Here is a 22,794-nt window from a genome sequence, read left to right as displayed (position 1 = left end):
TGGTAGGGAGATAATTGTGTATTGGGAGTGTATATTCAATTGGATGGAGTATAATCATTCAGTTCACTTTATATAATAAATTACTTGGATTTAACTTTAAGAAAGACCTTGAGTTAAAAATAAAAGCCTGATGCTGGTAAGTGAAATTTAGTCCTAGACCATATCCAAATATTCCGAAATACGGAATATTTTTAGCATGACTGAGAAGGTGAAACCTTTGCTTTCTGATGGTTCAGTGTACACAAACTTTGTTTAAAGCACAAAATTATTAAAATACAATATAAAATAACCTTCAGGCTGTGTGTAAGGTGTATATGAAACATAAATGAATTTCATGTAATGTACACAAACTTTTTTTTATGCACAAAATTATTAAAAATATTGTATAAAATGACCTTCAGGCTGTGTGTATAAGGTCTATATAACACATAAATGCATTCTGTGTTTAGATTTTGGTCCCATTCTCAAGATATCTCATTATGGTATGCAATTATTCCAAAATACGGAATAGTCCGATATCCAAAATACCCCTGGTCCCAAGCATTTTGGATTTGGTAGACTCAACCTGTATCACATTAAATTAAATACATTTTCAATGCAGCCTGATCATGGGGCCAGAGACCATATTGGTACAATAGTGTCGCATTGTTTCACGTAAAATACTGGACTCATGTATGAGCTTTTACAGTTCCAAATTTCAACCAGTCTGAAACAACCATAATTGTTACTTTCATGTTGTGGACATGTACCAAGGATTTATGAAAAAATGCTGGCTACACCCAGAATGATTTGTATTGAAATTGTGTAAAATATTTTAGACTTTATTATATACTCGTATAACCCAAAAGAGTTGTATATTTATGATACTTTACCTTAGCCTGGCCACTGAGCGAGGGCTGCAGGAGATGGGTGAGTTTGGAGTTCCTATACGGCACATGCAGGGAGTTTTTCTTTAATGCTGTAAAAACCTGTCAACAAGTGGGTGTCTCACAGTTAATAACATAGAATTTTATAAACAACATAAAGGAAAAATAAACATCCCCATATTAACTGCAATATACATAACTGAGTATTTCCAGCTGTCGCACTAAAGCAGTGTTGGCCAGCACTGGTACTTAAGCCCCCTAACAGTCTGGCTTTTATGGATGTTCACACTAGAGTATAGGTGACATACAGGGCCGTAGCTAGAGTAGTGCGGCCGGTGCCATCGCACAGGGCACCACAGGTCAGGGGGCGCTGTTTGGGCCTGTCAAATTTCTGTTTATTATCGTTCTTGCTTGTAGCTTCCTCTTTTTTCATCCCCAGCATCTCCTAACCTCTCCTATCTCTTCCCTGGCCCTTCCCCATGAGGCCATGCCCCTTTTTTGGGTGCATTATGTCCCTTTGAAAAATGAAGGGGGCGCCAATGCTCTTTTTGGCACAGGGCACCAAAAAGTCTAGTTACGGCTCTGGTGACATAGTTGGGGTTTCAGTCATTTTGATTCAATCACCTGTGCTCAAGCATATATTGGATAGCCTTAAAACTTGTACTGTTAAGAGCTAAAAGGATGTCATGGTCTGTTTTCCATATATAACAGTATCTCGTATCTCTAATTTGCTGATTAGATAAACTTCATAGTACTGTATGTAACTAGTTTATATTGCTGAATATACAATCACAGCACTTTCACATTTCTCACATCATTTGGTTTTAACAGAATTCTGCACGTCTGTCCCAATGTAATCAGTTACTGACTTTAAATCTTAAGATAATATATAAAAATATAACTGACAATCATGATGTTTATAGGGGAAACAATGTTATGTTCCATTATACCTTCTTTGTCAGCCAGGATAATTGACCCCTTGATAATGGCTGACTGAGAGCTTCTGTTTTGTCTGATTGCTGGAGAGACCAGGTGGAGTTTCCAGTTTGGAGGTAAGTGCATTATTGTTGGATGGAGCTCTTGGTTGCTCTTCTGGGGGGATCATCTCTGATGGTGCTTTGATTGAAGGGCCACTGTGTTGTTCAGCTAATGTGTCAGGGGTAGGATACCACCAGCAGGAGTTGCCTGGTCGCATTAAGATGGTCTGGGATGTAGATCTCTCATCTCTCAAAACCTGTGAGTTTTGCTTATTCCATGGAGCTTTTAAGACCTGCTGTGCAAAGCACCGGGTGATATAGGCTATTAATGCGTTTCAGTGTGGGCGACCAGGGAGTACTGATAGATGGAGCTGGAGTCCTTGTCAGAAATTGGTAATGAAGTACACTCACATGTAGGCAATGAGAGAGGCGGCCACATCAGCCCAAAAGGTGAATATCATAGCTCCCAACTGTCCCAATTTTGGGGCATTGCTCAATTCTGTGACCAGAATGTAGATCCAGGTTCACGGGGCCTGAAAGATGTTGCAGTGCTGCAGGCTGGAGAGGCAGATGTCTCCACAGCATGCAGCATTAAATATTGGATTTTTTATTTTTTAAAAGGCCCACCATGGGCATGAGCAATATTCAATCTAAAACAATAGACCATAATCATCTTTGTGACTGAACTGTGCACCTTCATCTGCATTAAAACCCAATACTACATGTTTTAAGATGGCCATAGACTGCATGATAGTGCAGCGGACACAGAGGAGGGGAGTAGCAACAGGATGCTAATTGGGGCACCTCCACACACTACACAATGTATGGAGGCAATCTCCATTCACTGCTCAGAGTTAAAGGGACAATGTTCGCGTGGATTGGACAGGATTTTCATAACTAAACCAAAACACCCTGACTGTTTTTCAGCAATTTTCTGGCTGTGAACAATTAGCATTAGACCCATACACTGAACTATGGGCCTGATTAGTCAGGGATTGCAACAGCGTACGCACATCGGCTGATGGTGCGTACTGCGCATGCGTATGCTTCTCAGTGCGTATACGTAAGTTAGCATTGCGATCACCTACGCAGATACAAAGCCATCGCAGACGGAGGGATGGGACGTCAGAGTTTGGAGGGGGTGACGGAGGAGTGGTAGGAGAAATGCAGACGTGTCTGTCCGTTTGAATGCTGTTAAATGGGCGCGCATAAATTAGCCACTGAGACGGTATACCCAGCTTGTGTACTCACTGTGTGCGACAAGGTAATTTCTGAGTAAGGTCAGACCTGCTGTAATTGTGCGTGAGGGGCCGATGTTATTCGATGTTCCCATATATACGCAGGATTGCAAGGTATTACGGATGTGCGGTAGTGGGCGTCACTATAATAGCTTTCAGATTGCAGTCATTAGCATATTTTCACAGCAGAACTGTGTGCGGAATCGCAGCTGCGATCGCAATAGCGACCCGTAGTGAATCAGCCCCTATAATCGTTCTAACCAGTTGTTTGTTTGTTAGCTGGTTTGCATGGCTATTGTGCAGTGTTTGGCCGGCTTTAATTCTTATAAGCTTTCTGTAAATGTGTCTGCTTAGGTTTACTCTATTATAATTATTTGTACAAGGAGCAAAATAATACCAGAAGCATTTATGCCTTAGATTTTAGAAAGAAAAAATATTTTATATGATTTCTATATTTGGTATTATAGGTGTCCTACCGTGTTTCCCCGATCATAAGCCCTACCCCGAAAATAAGCCCTAACAATCCCCATTTCGTCCGGTCCCTGTGCTACACTAAAATGCCCCCAGCTCCGCCCCCCACATGAAATGGATGCCGCTGTTAAAGATTTAAAAGTGGCATCCAATCACAGCTGCAGCGTCTCTCTCTCACAGTGAGCGCGCAGCAGCTGGCGTGTGTGGCAGCGTCATTTACAGCAGTGCCGCGGAGGAGAGTAGAGAAAAAGAGGAAAAAAAATAAAGGTAAGTAAAGAATTGTAAAGCGGGACTGAGGCCATGATGCGGATAAAAGCAGGACTAAGGGCATGATGGGGATAAAAACAGGACTAAGGGCATGATGGGGATAAAAACAGGACTAAGGGCATGATGGGGATAAAAGCAGGACTGGGATTCGGGGTATGGACACTTATGATGATGTTGTTGAAGAAGATGACATGACCATTTTTGAATAAAGGTAGATTTTTTTTGTTCACACTTACCTGTTTATTGAAATTGCTGTCAATGGTAATTAAAATAAGCCCTACCCCGAAAATAAGCCCTATGGAGTTTTTTTGACCAAAAAAAAATAAGAGTGTCTTATTTCGGGGAAACACGATATCTGTTACAATTACATTTTTATTCCATATATTCTTATATACATAGCTGTGTTTGCAGGGTTTATTATACATAGGTTTCCTATGGTGGTTGGTATATTCTTTTTGCTCAGTTTGATCTTCAAGTTTGCTTTGGCTTTTATATACCCAATCACAACAGTGAGCAACTTTCATGAAAAAACCTGTGCATAACAATCCTTCATGTGTATTTGCTAAGTGTATAGCTACACTATAAACCTAGTCAGGCTAGTAGAAAACCTTTGCATCAGAGATCCTGGCTCAGATTTTCTTAATCTTCACAAAATGTCAGTGTTTTCTATAAAAGAATTGCACTAAGCAGAGACCTATGTCCCCTTACAGGACTCCTAAAAAAACTTTTACTGTCATACCTTTTATAGATACAGTAAGTATTTTCTGTTTCACACAACAACATTATTCCTGCTATAAATTGTCTATCTTCACTAAAGTGCTGAAACAATCCAATCCGTTAATTGCCTTATGGCAGGAAGAGCTGCGACTGGGACATTCTAGAGATGAAAGGTCTATGTGCAATTAATCCACGTGAGATAACTCCTGAAGTTATACTGTATAATTAAAACTTTGGGAGTAGGAATGTACAGTATATGTGATATTTCTGACATGATGCCTGCTATGAACCTGATTAAAAACACAAAATCATCTGCGATCTGTTGGCAAGTAGACAAAGTATTTCTTGTCCATTATGCAATATACAATTTATTTCATTAGTGGTAAAATATGAACGTGAACTCAAATGGAGATTACAGCACAAAGTAAAGGCCTCTGTACAAGTGCTCTCTTGGCATATGTCTCCACTAGGTGATTGTTATACTTGTTTCCATGGTAAGTGAATTACCTTATGAAGATGCAGGCAGCCAGGCTGGGCTTGTGACTAGGTGGCACTATTTGTTAATGTAAATGTACTATTTGCAAATATCTTCCATGTCATTTGTTGTGATGAGAATCTGTCACTGCAATAATTTCATTTCTGTTATTAAATTAATTACTATGATGAATTAGACAAAACAATTTTTTTGAATTAAAACCTGTGCTATCAATAAAATCTGGTATTACAGTATAAGTAAGATGTGTACAGTGATTTGTTTGATATTGCTAAAACTGTTTCAGAGGGATTTGATTGTTTTAGAACATAATTTTATTTATATAGTGCTTTTCTCTAATTAGACTCAAGGCACTCTTCATTTGCATAAGATACAGTAACAGCGAATTTAATACAAGGTTTAGATTTGCAAATAATACTGAAACCATGAACTTAAAACAGGGGTGAGGTAGCCATTTTAGTCATCAATTCCAAGGATTGCTCATCCTACCCGCAAAGGAAGTATAGAAGGCCATTATGTGCGCACTACATAGGTTACACTGGGTTAAATATCTGGAAGAAATAACATGTAATGGGGTGGTTACAGAATACTAAAGCAAGATACATGATCTTTACAAATGAATCATCAATCATTGTGCTACCTGCCATTGAGAATACCAGGTAAGGCAGCTACCTTGATCGCACTACATAGGCTACAATCACGGGCATAGCTCATGCTTCACGGTCCTAAGCTGGTGGGGACGCCATCTGGGGTGCATTTATTTGTGAACAGACTGCCAAGGAAGAGGACCAGCCTTACTTGTTCAGAATCAGATGCATGGAGACTGCTGCTTTTCCATGTCCTGTATGGCACACAGCACAGCAGGAGATAAGCTAATTAAAAGTGAAATGTGGGAACTAATATGCTGTACATGTAGATGTGTGTGGGGGGGGGGAGGCATACTTTTGGCTGGGAGAGCATGTTTGTGTGCAGAAAGGAGTAATGGTGAATGGTATTTCTGTGGGGGAGGTATGCTGTCATGGAGTGGGGGTGAGTGAGAGGATTTACAGTGGGTAAAGAATGGGGCCATTTTGTAATACAAATTCAAAAATTGATATATGGTAAACACACTGCATGGAGGCTGATGCTATTCCAGGTCCTATGTGGCAGACAGTACTGAAGGATATAAGCTAATTAAAAGTGAAATGTGGGGACTAATCTGCTGTGCAGGTGGGGCATGTTTTGTGTGCATGGGGCATATTTATGTGGTGGGAGACCATGTTGGTGTGCACAGGGGGGACCTCTTGATGTGCTTGGAGAGCTTGTTGCTGTGCCCCCTGCATATTGATATGATGGTAGAGCATATTGATGGACTGGGAGCATGTTGATGTGCAGAGTGTGCATATTGGTGTACTGGGGGGCATGTTGATGCTCAGGGGGCCATATTGATGTGCTGGGAGAGCATGTCTGTGTGCAGAAGGCATGCTTGTGTGCAGGGCAGCATATTTATGTGCTGGGAGAGTTTGATGTGCTAGGGGCATATTGAATGTGCTATTAGAGCATGTTGATGGACTGGGAGCATGTTGGTGTGCAGGGTGGGCATATTGTGCTGGGGGGATGTTGGTGTGTGAAAAGAACATGTTGCTCTGCAGGGGGGCATGTTGTGTAGGAGGGGTATGTTAGTGTGCCATGGTGCATGTTAGTGGGCAGGGAGGAGTGATAGTGAGAAAGGAATTACAGTGGGTGTGGTAGTTATGATGAGGGTTTTTTGTGTGGGTGAGGTATAATGTCATGGGGGGTGGTGATTGATGGGAATTTCACTGGTTAAAGAATGGGGTCATTTTGCAGTATATATCAATTTAAACATTTAAGTTGAATGGCTAGAAGTTACTTCAAATGCTTACTAAATTGTACTATATGCAGAGCTGTATGTTAAATCGGTGTCAGATGTGACTCCACTAAGATGGAAAGGGGTAGGGATGCCGTAGCATGCACTTTTTCCATGTACTATGGCTCCACACTACACCTCTAGTTACAATGTGTGAGATAAGCTACTTGAAAATAATACATACAATGATAAAAATTAAGAGCAAAACAAGGTACCCACTTAATATTTCCATGCAGAGCCAGATTAAGGGGGGGGGATGTAAGGGGCACAGGCCCCACTCTCTTAAGGACCCCCACCCCGGCCAGAGTACACTGCTGCTTTGTGCAGTCCCGTGCATTTTAGGGCCGGACGATGATTGGGGGGTGGGCTGATGAGTATGGGCGGTGCTGACAAGAGGTGGATGGCTGGAGGAGTGGGGTGGACCATACTGTCTTAAGGGTCCTGACCACCCGAAGGTTTAATCCGGCCTTGGTTCCATGTGTTGTTCATCCTCATGTAAGTACCAGGCAAGGCAGCCATCTTTGGTGCATTACATAGGTTACAGTTGAGGGGATGAGCAATTCCCAGAACTGTGAAATGCAGTAGACAATTACTGAAAAAATCATAACAAAAAAGTAAACGTATTAAAAAAAAATATCAGAAAAGTTACTGAGGTGGGCCTGGGCCTGAATAATGTACATGTTTTGATGGTGAGGGTGTTTTGATTGTGAAGGCCAGAACAAAAGAAAAATGCAGGTTAAAGTTGAAAGTATATCGGGCAAGTACCTGTCCTAATGCTGTGAGAGACTTGTTAATTGCAGCAGCCTCCACCAAGCGCTGGCCTGTAGCTTCTGTCTTAGATATTCTTTCTGAGCCAGCCAAGTCACACAGTGTGAGTGTAGCACTAGATACGACTCCTGAGATGCTGTCAATGCCATTTACGGATAAGATCACCATCAGATGAGAGCGTGAGCTGGGAAAACACACAGGTGTTATGAAATGTACGTACACTTTTCATTAAGTTACACAGGTAAAGTGCAGAGTTGTGGCAGGGGTAGATTAAAATTTAGGGCCAAATGTAATAGTGTGAGAGTTTACTGCTAAACTCTCAGGTTTTATAAACTATCACCCTATTACATTTGGCTCTTAGTCTTTATATTAATATGCTAATTATGCACACAGTCTACTACTACATAAAGTATATATACCACACAATATATAATCGTAATCCCTGTGACTACCACTGGATTCAGCCAACATGCACACAATGCAGGATAAACTGGCAGCACTTGGGGAAACAAATGAGGTACTCTGCATACTATAACGTTGTAGCCTGCACTGCTCCTAATATGTTTCCAGATTGTTGCCAGTTTATCCCTGTGCATGTGTGCATCTGCGTATAGGCAGCACAGATGGTGTAATGATTAGCATTACTGCCTCAGAGCACTGAGGTCTTGGGTTTGATTCCCACCGCTACCCATAACACGCCCATAAGACGGACCATCTCTCTGCGTGTGCTAAGCCACCTTACTGTCGCCGCTCAGAAACGACCACTACATTTTCAACACATTTTTGATACCGCACGTCTCCTGTGCACCGCAATCTCTACACTGACTCTGTGCGCAGGCTATCTGGATACATGTAGTGTGACAGACGCGCAGAAGAAAAAAATTGCTCCAATGCATCCGACATTGGCAGTGCGTGCGACTCAGAATCAGGCTCAATGTGTTTAGTCATCAAAAGAAATACAACAGCTTTTTCTTTTAAAATACAGTATCATCATGGTTAATATAAAGCCAGACTTCTATACAATACATTGAATTCAACCAAAATACTTTAGTGCCTGCCACAGTAATGATGTTTTAAGTACATTACTGAAAACACACATTTTGCTTCTCACTGTGCATGTCTAATATGTTCACTTACATATATCCATGTAATAATCTGAATATTATTATTGTGCATATGTATTATGCTACTCTAGTGCTATAGAAATGACCAGTGGTGGTTCCAGAGCAGCCACACCAACTGCCAGTAAGTCTCGGCCAGTGATGTTTGGAAGAGCAGTTGTTGTGGTTCCCCTACTTGAATTTTGGATTGCGCTGCAGCTCCACCACTGGAGCCGTCACTGGAAATGGCTATTACAGCTATGAAGATGTGTGGAGCAGAGGGATGCCAGCTCAGCCATGTAAAATCAGGCATACATAGAAAAGTTTATCGCTGGTGGAATTATTAATATTCTCTTCATAATTCATATTATACAGTATCTACTGGAGTGGCAACCCCAGAATTACCCACTCAGATGACAATTGTACATAGTTTAGTAAATGCTGAGTAACACATTCTCCAAACTGTTGGCAGAATTGTCAATATAAGGGTGATCCTATAAATCGCGGTGTAGTAGCTTCTGGAACATACTTATTAATGGGAAATATAATTCCCAGTGGAGAGGCAGAATGGTAGAGGTGGCATCCTGCCCCGTGATTTGTTATCTTACCACATTTCTCTTTTCTTATGTATGTCTAATAGCATAAAAATTAGATTGCTGACAGAACACACTTCTTTCTTGCTATTTATATTATTTTTTTTATGAAGATCAGATATGGCGGAAACTGAAATCTTGCAGCTTCATGATGGGGAAGGGATTTCAACCAGGTCTGTATAAATATGTTCCTTAATTGTAGACAAAAGATTGGACACCCCGGGCAAGCAAAATGCATACCACTGTACACGAGGTCCAAATGGCCACTAATGTGGTGGTTTCGACATGAACACTTGGTAGGTAGGCACATGAACTTGCAGCTCTACAGAAACAACAAATGTTTTTATCAGGACTGCAATGCCACCTGTCATGTTTCCAGGGCGACACTGGACTGGTATACAGAAAATTTGGTAACCTGGATGGACTGGCCAGCTCAGAGTCCAGATCTTAACCCCATTGAGAACCTCTGAGACGAATTGGAGTTCTAGGCCGACTCAGCCTTTTTCAGTGTCACAGTTGGTCATTGTACTTAAGGCGGAATGTCAACACATATCACCTGCTGTAGTCCAGGAACTTGTGGACAATTTGCCAAGACAGGTGTCTGCAGTAATCACCTACACAGTACTGATGTCAGTAAACTCTTTTTGATCTATTTGCTGTCAGTGTCCAATCACTTGTCTACATAGTGTATATTTATCCTTGATTTATCATGGCCTTAAATGCATGAAACGCTCATTAAAGATGGGATCAATAGGAGACATTCATGTCAGTTGTGGAATGTACACAATTGTGTTCTAAAAGTGTAAATCTGTGTTGGAATTTAGAATGCCTAGCCACATATTATGTATGCACTAGCACCACAATAGACTGTATTGGGAAGAGTGTAATTCATGCAAAGCATATGAAAAATGAATGACAGAAACATTCTAAAGCATACTTTACTTTTCATGCAGTTGTCATGTATTTTCATGCATAATCTCAGTGCATACATGTGAACGATCACTACACTGTAACATATAACATGACCTTAATAACCTCCAGCAAAACATTTTGAAAACACACCTGGACAGCATTAGCAACCGGACACTGTGTATATACACTACTTCGGATTACAAATTGCCATTTAGTTCAGTTGCATGTAACATGTACAGTAGATGTCAGATCTGCCAGGTTTTTTTTTTAAATGACTGCGCTGCTGGTTTCCAAGAGCTCTCTGGTGTCAACATGGCAAAGTATACGTCTACATTATTAAGCCCTTTTGAGGGGGCACATGACAAGTACACGTTGATGTGACATATTATTGCAGTGGTGTGAAAAGAGCATGTATAATATAATAGAGCTTTTATTATTGAGAGTGCTATATTATTATTACAGTAGGATTTTAATAGAGCTCATTGTCTGTAGATCTCACCACTGCCTTATTGTGCCAGTTACGTGCTATTGCCTGCAATATTGCAGTGCGCTTAGCCAGCATGAGCAACAATTTCAGCAAAGCCATATAGCTGTTTCCAGTCTATTTTTTTTAAATTGCTTTAACTGCTCTCTAGCAGCTGATGGGGAGCTCAGTAAAAGGTTTTTCCCAGTAGCTGGAGACGCCAGTGAAACGCATTATTTTCATTTTCAGTAGAATTGGTTAAATATTATTTTGTGTTATTGATCTGGTTTCCACAGAAACTACAAATAGGATAGTTATTAGGATAGTAATAAGACATCCCCCTTGTTGTTTGTACTAAGAAGTAAATAACTGAGTTGTACAATAAGCATTTTATAAGCATGACTATAATATATCTATATTTGCAGCTGCCCTTTTGGCTTTGGGTGTGTTGAAAGCCACAAAAGTATTAAATGCAATTTTAGACTCTGTGGGGCAGATTGCGAGTCGCATGCAGCTGGGTCACATTCCGTGCTCAGATATAATTCTGGGTCTCCTGTAGTCAGAGTTGGCCATATCCATGTGGTGCATAGCACCTATACGTCTGCTTGTGACAGTAGCCGTCATCTAACCTGTGCACATTTGTACAAGAGATCCCTCTGCAATCAGAGGGAACTCTGTCTATGCTCACCCCTGAGTATGTCATTTGGGAACCGCTGACAATGTCTCCATAGTTAATATTACACTAAATAAGTTTTTATTAAAACATTAAAAAATATTAGATGACAACATATCAGTGTTCAAGGTTATCAGAAAATATAACTATATGTAATACAGCATGCTAATAATCACCACAAATAGCCTGTAGTTCCTTCTACAGTACACACCCTTGGCACACTAATCCTACGTGCAAATGTCCAGTTACACCCAATTCGCCGCAAGTGAAGATGTATATGAATCAGAATTTCCCAAATTGATCAAAGTTGTATGTGCAGACTCAACACGGTTTGGGTATGGGATCCCGATGGTCAGGATGCCGACAGTCAGAATCCCGACACATTTCTGTAAGTATTATAACCCTTACACTAACCCTCCCATTAACCCACTCCTCCCGAAGCCTAACCCTTCCCTCCTGCAGCGTAACCCTAACCACTAACCCACTCCTCACACAGCCTAACCCTTTCCTCCTGCAGCGTAACCCTAACCACTAACCCACTCCTCCCACAGCCTAACCCTTTCCTCCTGCAGCGTAACCCTAACCACTAACCCACTCCTCCCACAGCCTAACCGATGGTCAAGACCATCGCGACCATCAACCTGCACGCTCGTATAGGCTGTGGGTGGTGACCCACAGCTATACGAGCGTCCAGGAGGATGCTCCATAATTATGGAGGGTGGGCCCTGACTCAGAGCGAGCGCTCTGGTCAGAGCGTCCGGCTCTGAATCAGGGCCATAGTTCCCTGTGTGAGCCTTTCTGACAAATGAACAATGTCTAATAACTATTTAATTATTTTTGTTTGATCAGAAATGTTACCTTTCTGTATTCATCTTTGTAGATGCCACTGTCCTATTCTTCTCACCAAAAGAAATCGTGTTTTTGATGTCATCTTCCGTCAGGACTTCAACTTCTGTCAGTCCTGGAACAGTCACGGTTTTTCCTTGTGCTCTAATCTCCAGTTGTTTGTTTCCATTTTGTGAAAGAAGATCCCACACACTCTCGTTGTATATCTCTAGCATTGAGATCTAATAATACGTGAGAACAGTGCTACAGTATGAGTCAAGAAAGATTTTTCCATGACACTTTTGAAACATTTATTTTAAGTACATGATATCGATGTAATAATGATTCTATTTTCTGTGGGGGAAGATGCACTAAGCCTTGGAGAGTGATAAAGTGGAGAAAGATAAAGTACCAACCAATCAGCTCCTAACTGCCAACTTACAGCCTGTGTTTGAAATATGACAGAAGCTGATTGGTCGGTACTTTATCTCCATCCGCTTTATCTCTCTCCAAGGGTTAGTACATCTCCCCCTATATAGTAAGAAGTGCATAAAACAGAGCTCATTGTGAATACATACCTTTGTGGTATATTTAGTCCTCTCTCTCTCGTGACATATGCGCAGAAGTTCTCTAATTGACCTGTACATATTGAAAAAAGAATTCACTGCTGTATTGGTTACAAAAACACAATGATATATATTCTTAATGATAGTGCTTGATAGACAAATAACTGTATTGTTCCTTCCATATCAGAATCATCATGCTAACCTGTCTGAGCAGCATGTGTCAGTTAGAGAATAAGTTACTTATATCCTGGACAGCAATAAAAATCTATTTGTATTTCTGATATGAGTGACTTCTTCTCCACTGATGTGTAAATGTATTTTTTCTGACATTTTCCATCTTCAAACATATTTTAGAAGGGAAAAAATATTTCTCTCTTGGATAGTGAAGTAGCCACAGTCGGCTACCCTCCAACATGTCCCCTTCCACCCAGTACAAAATGCTTCGCTGCTGGACTTCCCACATAATGTATAATTACAGACACCTGTTTAATTGTTGAGACAGGTGTTAAGCTGGCCACACACTAGACCAACTTTCATCCAACCATCCAACTAGTTGATTGGTTGGAATGAAAATCTGGTAACGTATGGGAGTAAATAATGATCAGCAATGTGCTCCTAAATGCCAGAAAACAGATGAAAATGGACGTTCAGACAAATTTGTTAAATGTTTGATTATAAACAATTTGTTCAAACAACAGTTTTTGTCCATTTTCCGGAGCAAATTGCTGATTGTCATTTGCTTTCATACCTTACCAGATTTTCATTCCAACCAATCAACTAGTTGGATGGTTGGACAGATAATCTTTACGTGTGTATGTACTTTCAGGTTTAGTTATTGACCATGTAGACATTCATTATGTAGATCTAATAACGTATTGTCCCTGGTGGCCCACTTACCTGATCCCAGTGGCGGCTTTTGGGTCCTGGCAGTGATGTGACCTTCTGTTCAGATGGAGTCATCTGATGCGCCAGCATTCTGGTAAGTACAGTCGTTCTATCCCTAACTCCTAACCAGTGGCAGATTTTGGCTAGGGGCTGAGAGGCTGCAGCCTCCCCCCAGTAAAATCTGCCACTTCAGTGTAAATTCAGTGCAGTCCGTGACTGCACTCCCTACACTACTGTGACTGGCAGTGGCTTCCTATTGGAAGTGCTACCTGCCAGTCAGATATACAACATGCAGTCTCAGGGGGAGATGTCTCCTCCCCCTGGGACTGCCAGTCTGGGCTGCTATTAGCAGAGAGCGGTCTCCAGTAGGAAGCCTTTCCACCAGCCCTAACCAGCTCCTAGGGTCTGCAGACAATGCATCCCTTTGGAAGCCGGTGACATGCGCATGGGCGGCTCCCAGTCGCTAGTGCGCATGCGCTGGTCCCAGTGCCTGACAGATTGACGCCGGGACCCACATGAAGAGGTGAGTGACAGTCGTTTTCAGCGGTGGCAGCCCCCTCATCTAAGAGGGTAGGAGCTGCAACTGCCTACCCTAAGCATAACCTAACCCTAACCTCCCCTAGATGTATGTCCATGTCACATTGGGAATTGTGGACCCCCAAAATAGTGTAATCTTTCCATTCACACCGTGTCAGAGCTGTGGTTGTGCCTCTAACTGGCACGGCACTTGGTATTTGAGCACCTGGGTGTGTCATTTGTATGCCAGGACCACAAGGGGGTTCCCAGAATCTGCATTTCTGGACTTGTAGTTATAGGATAGGAAAAGAAATACCTTCTATATCGGACCAGCTCTGTTGTCACACTAGACGAGCAATGGCCCATTTACACTTTGGTATCCCAGAATAATGACACATTTACATTTTGAAGCCCCAGCTTAAAGAAAAAAAATGTTAATATACCCTTCTCCAACCAACACCTATGTAATGATACAGTAGATCAATTCATATAAATATGTATCCTTAAAAGAATTATTTGTGTCATTTTATAGAGTAGTGGTGGAACTATTGTGGGAGTAGGGGGTGCAGCCATAATGGGGGCCTAGAGGTGAGGAGTCCAACTGCGGACCCTGCTCTTCCCTCAAAAGAGCGCTACAGATAATTTTTTTCTTACTGCAATATATACGCAGTAGAGCTCCCCTTTTGAGAGCAGAATGGGGGCCTAGGTAGATAGTGACATTGCCAGACACCAACCTATTCTACCCTTGGTACAGAGGGCCTGGTTCAGACCCGCTCGCGGGTCGATGGTGCCCTAGTGCGCATGAGCACGACGGAGGGAGCTCCATCGTGCGCATGTGCGAGACCCGAATAGCGACGGCCAAGCCGTCGTTATGGGTCTCGCACCAAGGGGGACATGCTGTTGATGGGGAGTGACAGCATGCCCCCTTTGGTGGGCGTGCCGGGGGTGTTGCTGCCCAGACGGAGGTGTTCCCATGTGAATGCCTACCGTCTGGCCCCACTGACTTCACTAGTGATGTCAGTGGGAGTGCTTTTGGCTCTGATAGAGCCAAAAGCATGCCTGGGCTTGCGGCAGCGAGACCCTACCGCAGGGTCTCGTCGCAAGCCCGATGGTCGCGATGGTCTTAACCATCGCGACCATCTTTTTGGCCACTCGCATAAGCTGTGGGTGGTCACCCAGGAGGCCGCTCCAATAAGAGGTAGGAGGGCCCTGATTCAGAGGGAGCACTCTTGTCAGAGCGTCCGGCTCTGAATCAGGCCCAGAGCTTTTCTAACATGGCTGTAGGTTTCTTAGGATGCCATTATTGGGAACTACATGAAATGTAGCTCATAACTTTGGATGTTTAACTAAGTTAAAACAAAATATGCAAATTTATTTTGTTGCATTTAAAATTTATATAATAAATATTGTTAAAAATGGCACTGACCTTCAATGACAATAAATACTATCCAAACTAAAGTTCACTTATATTATAAATAATAAATGACAGTCTGTAAACAAAATAATTTTGCACGGCAAGTTAAATCTTTTTGTTTTTATTCTATTCATTATGTATCTTTCTCCCTGAATAACAATTGCAGCATCAGAAGTCTGTGATACCTCCTAAAACACACTTTTGGGAATAAATTAGCAGATGGCCTTCATGGCAACAGCAAAGCTAATGAATCCTATGACACTTTTAATATAGTGGCTCACAGTTGTAAGTAGCTGAGATTGTTATTGAGTGCCTAAAATTATATATTTAACTACATTTGGGCTGCAGAGCCTGTTTCAAGTCTTATATTCAGTATTTCCAACAATCAAATGGCTGGTTATCTGCATATAAAAGAGCCCTGTATAGATATGTTCATTTGGAAAATTAGTCCTACACTGGGTTCAGTGTACATTTATGTTTGCAGTACAATAAATGACTCATGCATATCCAGTATAAGTATTGTAAACTAGTGTTTCTGCAAAAACCAGGGTGTAATCATAGGCAAAACTAAGGGGTGGTCCGGGGTGCAGTGGACCACCCATCAGCTTCCACCGCCGATCCCAGGGCCGCAACTAGGGGGGGCTAGAGGTGCACGTGCACCGGGTGGGGATTGCGGGGGGGGTGAAAAAAGCTGACTCAGCCATCCGAAAATGGCCGCCGCCAAAGAGGAGACAAATGCTAGAGGTACCTACTGGTCCTCTAGTGTTTATCTCCTACCTTGGGGGCGGCCATTTTTGGATGACCGTTTTCAGCAGATTCCATGTGGACTAGCCGTCCGCATGGACTCTGCTGAAAACGGGCATCCAAAAATGCCCGTCGCCAAGGAAGAGACAGATGCTAGAGGTCCTACTGGACCTCTAGTGTCTGTTAGCAGAGCGCAATGCACACAGCGTTCCCAGAAGTGCCGGGAACGCTGGCGCTGCCGGGAGAAGATGCTGAAAGCTGCATCTTCTCCTGTGAAATCCCCTGGCAACGAGCATAAACCCCCCTGGCAACGAGCATAAACCCCCCTGGAAACGAGCATGTAACCCCTGGCAACAAGCATGAAACCCCTGGTAATGAGCATAAATCCCCTGGCAACGAGCATGAAAAGCCCTGGCAATGAGCATAAAACCCCATGGCAACAAGCATGTAACCCCATGGCAACGAGCATGTAACCCCTTGGCAACGAGCATGTAACCCCCTGGCAACAAGCATGTAAGCCCTGGCAACGAGCATAATTCCCCTGACAATGAGCATGAAACCCTATGGCAACGAGCATGTAACCCCTGGCAACGAGCATAAACCCCCTGGCAATGAGCAGTTAATTTTAAAATATTTAGAAGCCTTACTGTGGGATATAAAATGGTGTCGGGCAAATATGTAAGTGGCACTTTGCTAATAGGCATTACAGTGTGTGGCATAATGTGTAATGGGCATTATGGTGTGTGGAATAATGTAAGTCACTATACCAGGGACATCTGAGTAGTGCACTGCCTTATGGAGGAGCAAGGACAAAATCGAGGTACAGGAAGGGACGGGGTGCAAAAATTGCTGCCTTGCATCGGGTGACGGATATCCTAGTTTCGGCCCTGCCGATCGATGTTTTTTAATGTAAGCAATGGTCCGCATTTATCTGACTGGGATGGCTGGGATGACCTGCTTCTTGTTCTCAAGCTCCGCCTCCCGTGCTATGGTACCAATAAGATCAGAGCGCGGCAGTGACATCATGACATCAGGCCGCGCATGATCTTGTACAGTGAGGAGCAGAGCAGTTTTCCAGCCGGCGAGCCGTCTAAATAGACGGCGCACGGAGCCGCCCATGCTTGCCTGCCATCTGAGACCACTGCGACGGGGCCGGCATCTTGATGGCCACTCACGCTCCCACCCACTGCCTCCAGAGTCTCAGAATGCCAGTGCGGCACACTCTGTGATGTTCGTCGCCATCATGCAAGGCGTTCTGGGAACTGATAGTGCAGAATGGGAAAGTAGACCCGGGACATGGAGGAGAAGCTGGAGTTACTGCAGCAGGTGAGTCACTGGAGGGGGGGGAGAGGGAGGAGAAGATTCACTGGAGGGGACACTGGGGGTGGAGGGGCATTACAAGATGTGGCATTATATGTAAAGGGAATTAGTGTGGTATGTGTAACGGGCATTACAGTGTGGTATGTGTAACAGGCATTACAGTGTGGCACATAGGGCCTGATTCAGACCCACTCGCGAGCGGCTGTCCACTCGCAAGTGGGTCGATGTTCTGTACTGAGCATGCGCACGAAGGAGGGAGCTCCGTCGTGCGCATGCGCCAGACGCGACGAGCGAAGGAAAGTCCTTCGCTTGTTGTGTCTGATCAAAGGGGGTGTGCTGTCAATGTTGATTGACAGCACGCCCCCTTTGGTAGGCGTGCCGGGGGCGTGCCTCCCTGATGGGGGCGTTCTCACGGGAACGCCTCCCGTCAAAAGCCGGCCCACTGACATCACTAGTGATGTCAGTGGGAGTGATTTTGGCTCTGATAGAGCCAAAATCACTCCGGAGCTTGCGGTTGAAAACCTCAACCGCAGGCTCCGGCTCGCAATTTCGATGGTCGCGATGGTCTCGACCATCGCGGCCATCAAAATGCACACTCGTATAGCCTGTGGGTGGTGACCCATAGCTATACGAGCGTCCAGAAGGACGCTCCATTTTCATGGAGCCCGGCCCTCGTTCAGAGCGTGCGCTCTGCTCAGAGCGTACGGCTCTGAATGAGGGCCATAATGTGCAAAGGGCAGTACAGTGTGGTGCATAATGTGTAAAGAGAATTACTGCCTGGCATAATGTATAAGGGTAATTACTGTGTGGCATAATGTGTTATAAGAGGCATTACTACAGTGTGACATAATATGTATAAGGAGCACTACGTGAATGGACTCTGTGGCATAATGTACATACTCTGGCAACGCCATATTCACAAATTGTGCTGCTGTTACCAAATCCTTCCAGTCTCCCAGAATGCCAGTGGTGTCGGTCATGACATTGTCGCGCATGGCATTCTGGGATTGGCTACGGGGAGGATGGAGCAGCGGGCTCTGCAGCAGCGCATCCACTTTCTGCTGGATATGCCCCTTTGAGAGATGAGCAGGGGGTGTGTCACGAAGCCACACAACCTTAAAGGCAACTTTCGCCCTGAGCTCAACAAGGTCTAGAACTGGCCCTGTATATATAGTTATGTGGATATATGGGTTGGGTATTAGATACCAGTGCTGGAATCCCAATGCTGGCATCCTGATAGGGTTAGGATACCAACACCTGTTGGTAGGTATCCTAACCCTTCCTCCAGGGCCGGTGCAAGGTTTCTAGGGGCCCTAGGCAAAACTTCACCATACCTCCCCTGTTCCCCCCAAAAGAGGTTAAACACATAAGCAGGTTACGCGTGTTCCATGCATATGGCACTTGTGAAAGAGGGACACAGACAAAGTGTGGGATGCACTAGGCATCACATTAGCGATGTGGTACATCCCACCTGTCTTAGGTACATACTGCGGTTCATTACGCAGTATGTATCAAGAATATCACAAAGGACAGCTCTCCCGATAAGACCCATCCTTTGCGATGGCTCCGGACAGAGGGACTTTCGGGTTTAACACCCAGAAGTCCCTCTTGCGTTCTTCTGCTCATGCGCAGAAAAATGTGGGCTGTGTTTGGAGGGATCCTTCCCAAGCTGAAGTGTCCCAATAGGAAGCTTTAATATGCCGGGATAGGGGTCCCTCTCCTTGGGTAGATGGACTCCCTCTTTCACACACACAGCAGCCGGGAAACAATACACTAGTCCGGGGTTCTCTTGCAAGCTGGTCAGGGCCAGTCTTTATTGTGCAACATCAACAATCAAATAAACAAAACATAAAACAAACCCTAGCCCGTCTGGGCACTCACTACTCAGTAGATTCCCTCTCTACCATAGTGGTAGGGCCTACTGCCCTCACCATCAACAAAAACATGCACAGTACTCACTGGAGCATATCACCAAGTGTCTCTGAACAGGCCAGTCTACCTGCTCGCCCATGTGTGAGGCACTAAATCACAAACAAACCCAGCTTATATTAGCCAGTTCCAGGTGGAAGCCCTGATGAGCCTGCTAACAGGCTGAAAATGCCCAAAACCTGGAGTGGCCTGTGGATGGAGCCCTCCCTCTCCTCAGATCCACACCCCCAGGCACCAGGCTCCATCTCTCAATAAAGTTCGAAGCTGCGACCCCTCACTTGCCTCCCTCAGATGCGGCCCTGACAGCCCTAGTGCTGCTGGCAGTAGGGTTAGCGTAGCCTGGACAGTGGGACTCTGGGGCGCCCTCCAGGGGCCGGCGTTGTAGGCAGCTGCCTAATGGTAGCGTCTGCCCTGCCTTCCCCTTTCCTTACTCCTAACTGTAACCCTCCCTGATGCCTAAACCTAATCTCCCCCATTAGTGCCTAAACTTAACCTCCCCCTCCCTGCACCCTCCCCCTAACCTCCCTCTCCCTACCCCCAACTCACCCCCTTTAGTGTCTAAACCTAACCCTCTCCCCTAGTACCTAACCCAAATCCTCCCCTTAACCCCACAACTTACCATCGGGATGCAGGCGCCAACATTCTGAGTGTCGGCATGCAACAGCTGGGATTTCAACTACCTTCCAGAGATATATATCTACATATAGATAAAAGATATCCAGTACCCGGCACTCCTCAGTAATTGTTCAAACGAATGCTCTGGTGCTCTCCTAGGTTGTTATATACCCCATATATATATATATATATATATATACCAGTCAGGTCCATAAATATTGGGACATTGACAGAATTTTCATATTTTGTCCTCTATTCACCACCACAATGGCTTTGAAATGAAACAAACAAGATGTGATTTAACTGCAGACTTTCAGATTTAATTTGAGGGTAATTACATCCAAATCAGGTGAACGGTGTAGGAATTGCAACGGTTTCTATATGTGCCTCCCACTTTTTAAGGGGCCAAAAGTAATGGGACAAACTAAACAATCCTAAATCTAACTTTCACTTTTTAATACTTTGTTGCAAATCCTTTGCAGGCAATTACAGCCTGAAGTCTGGAACGCATAGACATCACCAGACGCTGGGTTTCATCCCTGGTGATGCTCTGCCAGGCCTCTACTGCAAATGTATTCAGTTCCTGCTTGTTCTTGGGGCATTTTCCCTTCAGTTTTGTCTTCATCAAGTGAAATGCATGCTCAATTGGATTCAGGTCAGGGGATTGACTTGGCCATTGCATAACATTCCACTTTTTAGCCTTAAAAAACTCTTTGGTTGCTTTTGCAGTATGCTTCGGGTCATTGTCCATCTGCACTGTGAAGCGCCGTACAATGAGTTCTGAAGCATTTGACTGAATATGAGCATATAATATTGCCCGAAACACTTCAGAATTCATTCTGCTGCTTTTGTTAGCAGTCACATCATCAATAAATACAAGGGAACCAGTTCCATTGGCAGCCATACATGCCCACACCACGACACTACCACCACCATGCTTCACTGATGAGGTGGTATGTTTTGGATCATGAGCAGTTCCTTTCCTTCTCTTCTCTTCCCATCACTCTGGTACAAATTGATCTTTGTCTCATCTGTCCATAGGATGTTTTTCCAGAACTGTAATGGCTTTTTTAGATGTTGTTTGGCAAACTCTAATCTGGTCTTCCTGTTTTTGTGGCTCACCAATGGTTTGCATCTTGTGGTGAACCCTCTATATTCACTCTTGTGAAGTCTTCTCTTGATTGTTGACTTTGACACATATACATCTACCTCCTGGAGAGTGTTCTTGATTTGGCCAACTGTTGTGAAGGGGTTTTTCTTCACCAGGGAAATAATTCTTCTGTCATCCACCACAGTTATTTTCCGTGGTCTTCCGGGTCTTTTGGTGTTGCTGAGCTCTCCAGTGCGTTCTTTCTTTTTAAGAATGTTCCAAACAGTTGATTTGGCTACACCTAATGTTTTTGCTATCTCTCTGATGGGTTTGTTTTGATTTTTCAGCCTAATGATGACTTGCTTCACTGATAGTGACAGCTCTTTGGATCTCATATTGAGAGTTGACAGCAACTGATTCCAAATGCAAATGTCACACCTAGAATCAACTCCAGACCTTTTACTTGCTTAATTGATAATGAAATAACGAGGGAATAGCCCACACCTGTCCATGAAATAGCTTTTGAGTTGATAGTCCCATTACTTTTGGCCCTTAAAAAGTGGGAGGCACATATTGAAACTGTTGTAATTCCTACACCGTTCACCCGATTTGGATGTAATTACCCTCAAATTAAATCTGAAAGTCTGCAGTTAACGCACATCTTGTTTGTTTCATTTCAAAACCATTGTGGTGGTGAATAGAGGTCAAAATCTGAAAATTCTATCAATGTCCCAATATTTATGGACCTGACTATATATATATATCCATTGAAGGCGGAACCCAGAAGACGCTGGGTTAAGGTGCTGTAAAAAGTTTATTAAAGGATTTTTTACAGCACCTTAACACAGTTTCCTGAGTGCCACCTTCAATGGAAATATACATATGATAAATATATTATATATATATATAGAGTATATACACACATACATACACAGTGTTCTCCTCTATGCTTTATTTCTCAAGTGTAAGTTTGATGCTGCCGAAATGATGCTGCACTAAAAAATTTTTGCAAGTAGTGCAAGTTATTGGCCACATCAAAGTGCTGGGTGGCGTCAAACTGGAGGGCAGAGCAGATCACTCCTCCAGTATAAAAGGAATGGCGTAGTTGCCGGCAGTAAGAGCTGCTGGTGGAAAACAGTGATGAGAATGGGCTGCCTTTATAATCTGTTTGTTAATGGGGGTACTTCAGTTTACTCTGCTAGCGATCCAGTATTTAGCCAGCGCTTCCATCTATGTCCAGCCAGTGTGTTGTTTATTACAGGGCCTTTTGCTAAGCCAGCAACTGGAGCAGTATCTGGGAAGGTTATCAGTCCCTATAGCAAGTATGGCTGGCTATCTGGGGGTGTTTAAATTAATTTATTGGTCACCTTAACTAATGTTCGCACGATTGAGCAATTCAATTGTTTTGTTCAGATGCCTGTGTTGGCCCGATAGCACTGGGTTTAGCTGGGCTGTTGGGAAATGACTATGCAATATTAGTGTTCT

The 22,794-nt window shown here is 43.6% G+C and overlaps 1 protein-coding gene across 1 annotated transcript in view; it reads right to left on the bottom strand.

Annotated features, from left to right (window-relative positions):
- The window catches only part of LOC148538035 (uncharacterized), an 87,520-nt gene that overhangs the window by 3,651 nt on the left and 61,075 nt on the right, over window positions 1-22,794 (bottom strand). Inside the window, exons 10-13 of the mRNA XM_088457703.1 lie at window positions 12,809-12,869; window positions 12,264-12,472; window positions 7,662-7,848; window positions 873-968 (exon numbers count right to left, since the gene is read on the bottom strand). Coding sequence (XP_088313829.1) covers window positions 873-968; window positions 7,662-7,848; window positions 12,264-12,472; window positions 12,809-12,869 — 553 coding nt within the window. The remainder of the gene's footprint in view (window positions 1-872; window positions 969-7,661; window positions 7,849-12,263; window positions 12,473-12,808; window positions 12,870-22,794) is intronic.

Source organism: Taudactylus pleione, unplaced genomic scaffold, assembly GCF_031769625.1.
Source record: "Taudactylus pleione unplaced genomic scaffold, aTauple2 ptg000041l, whole genome shotgun sequence".
NCBI classification, from domain to species: domain Eukaryota; kingdom Metazoa; phylum Chordata; class Amphibia; order Anura; family Myobatrachidae; genus Taudactylus; species Taudactylus pleione.
Note: the sequence above shows the minus strand (reverse complement) of the source record. Positions and strands in the feature narration are given on the sequence as shown.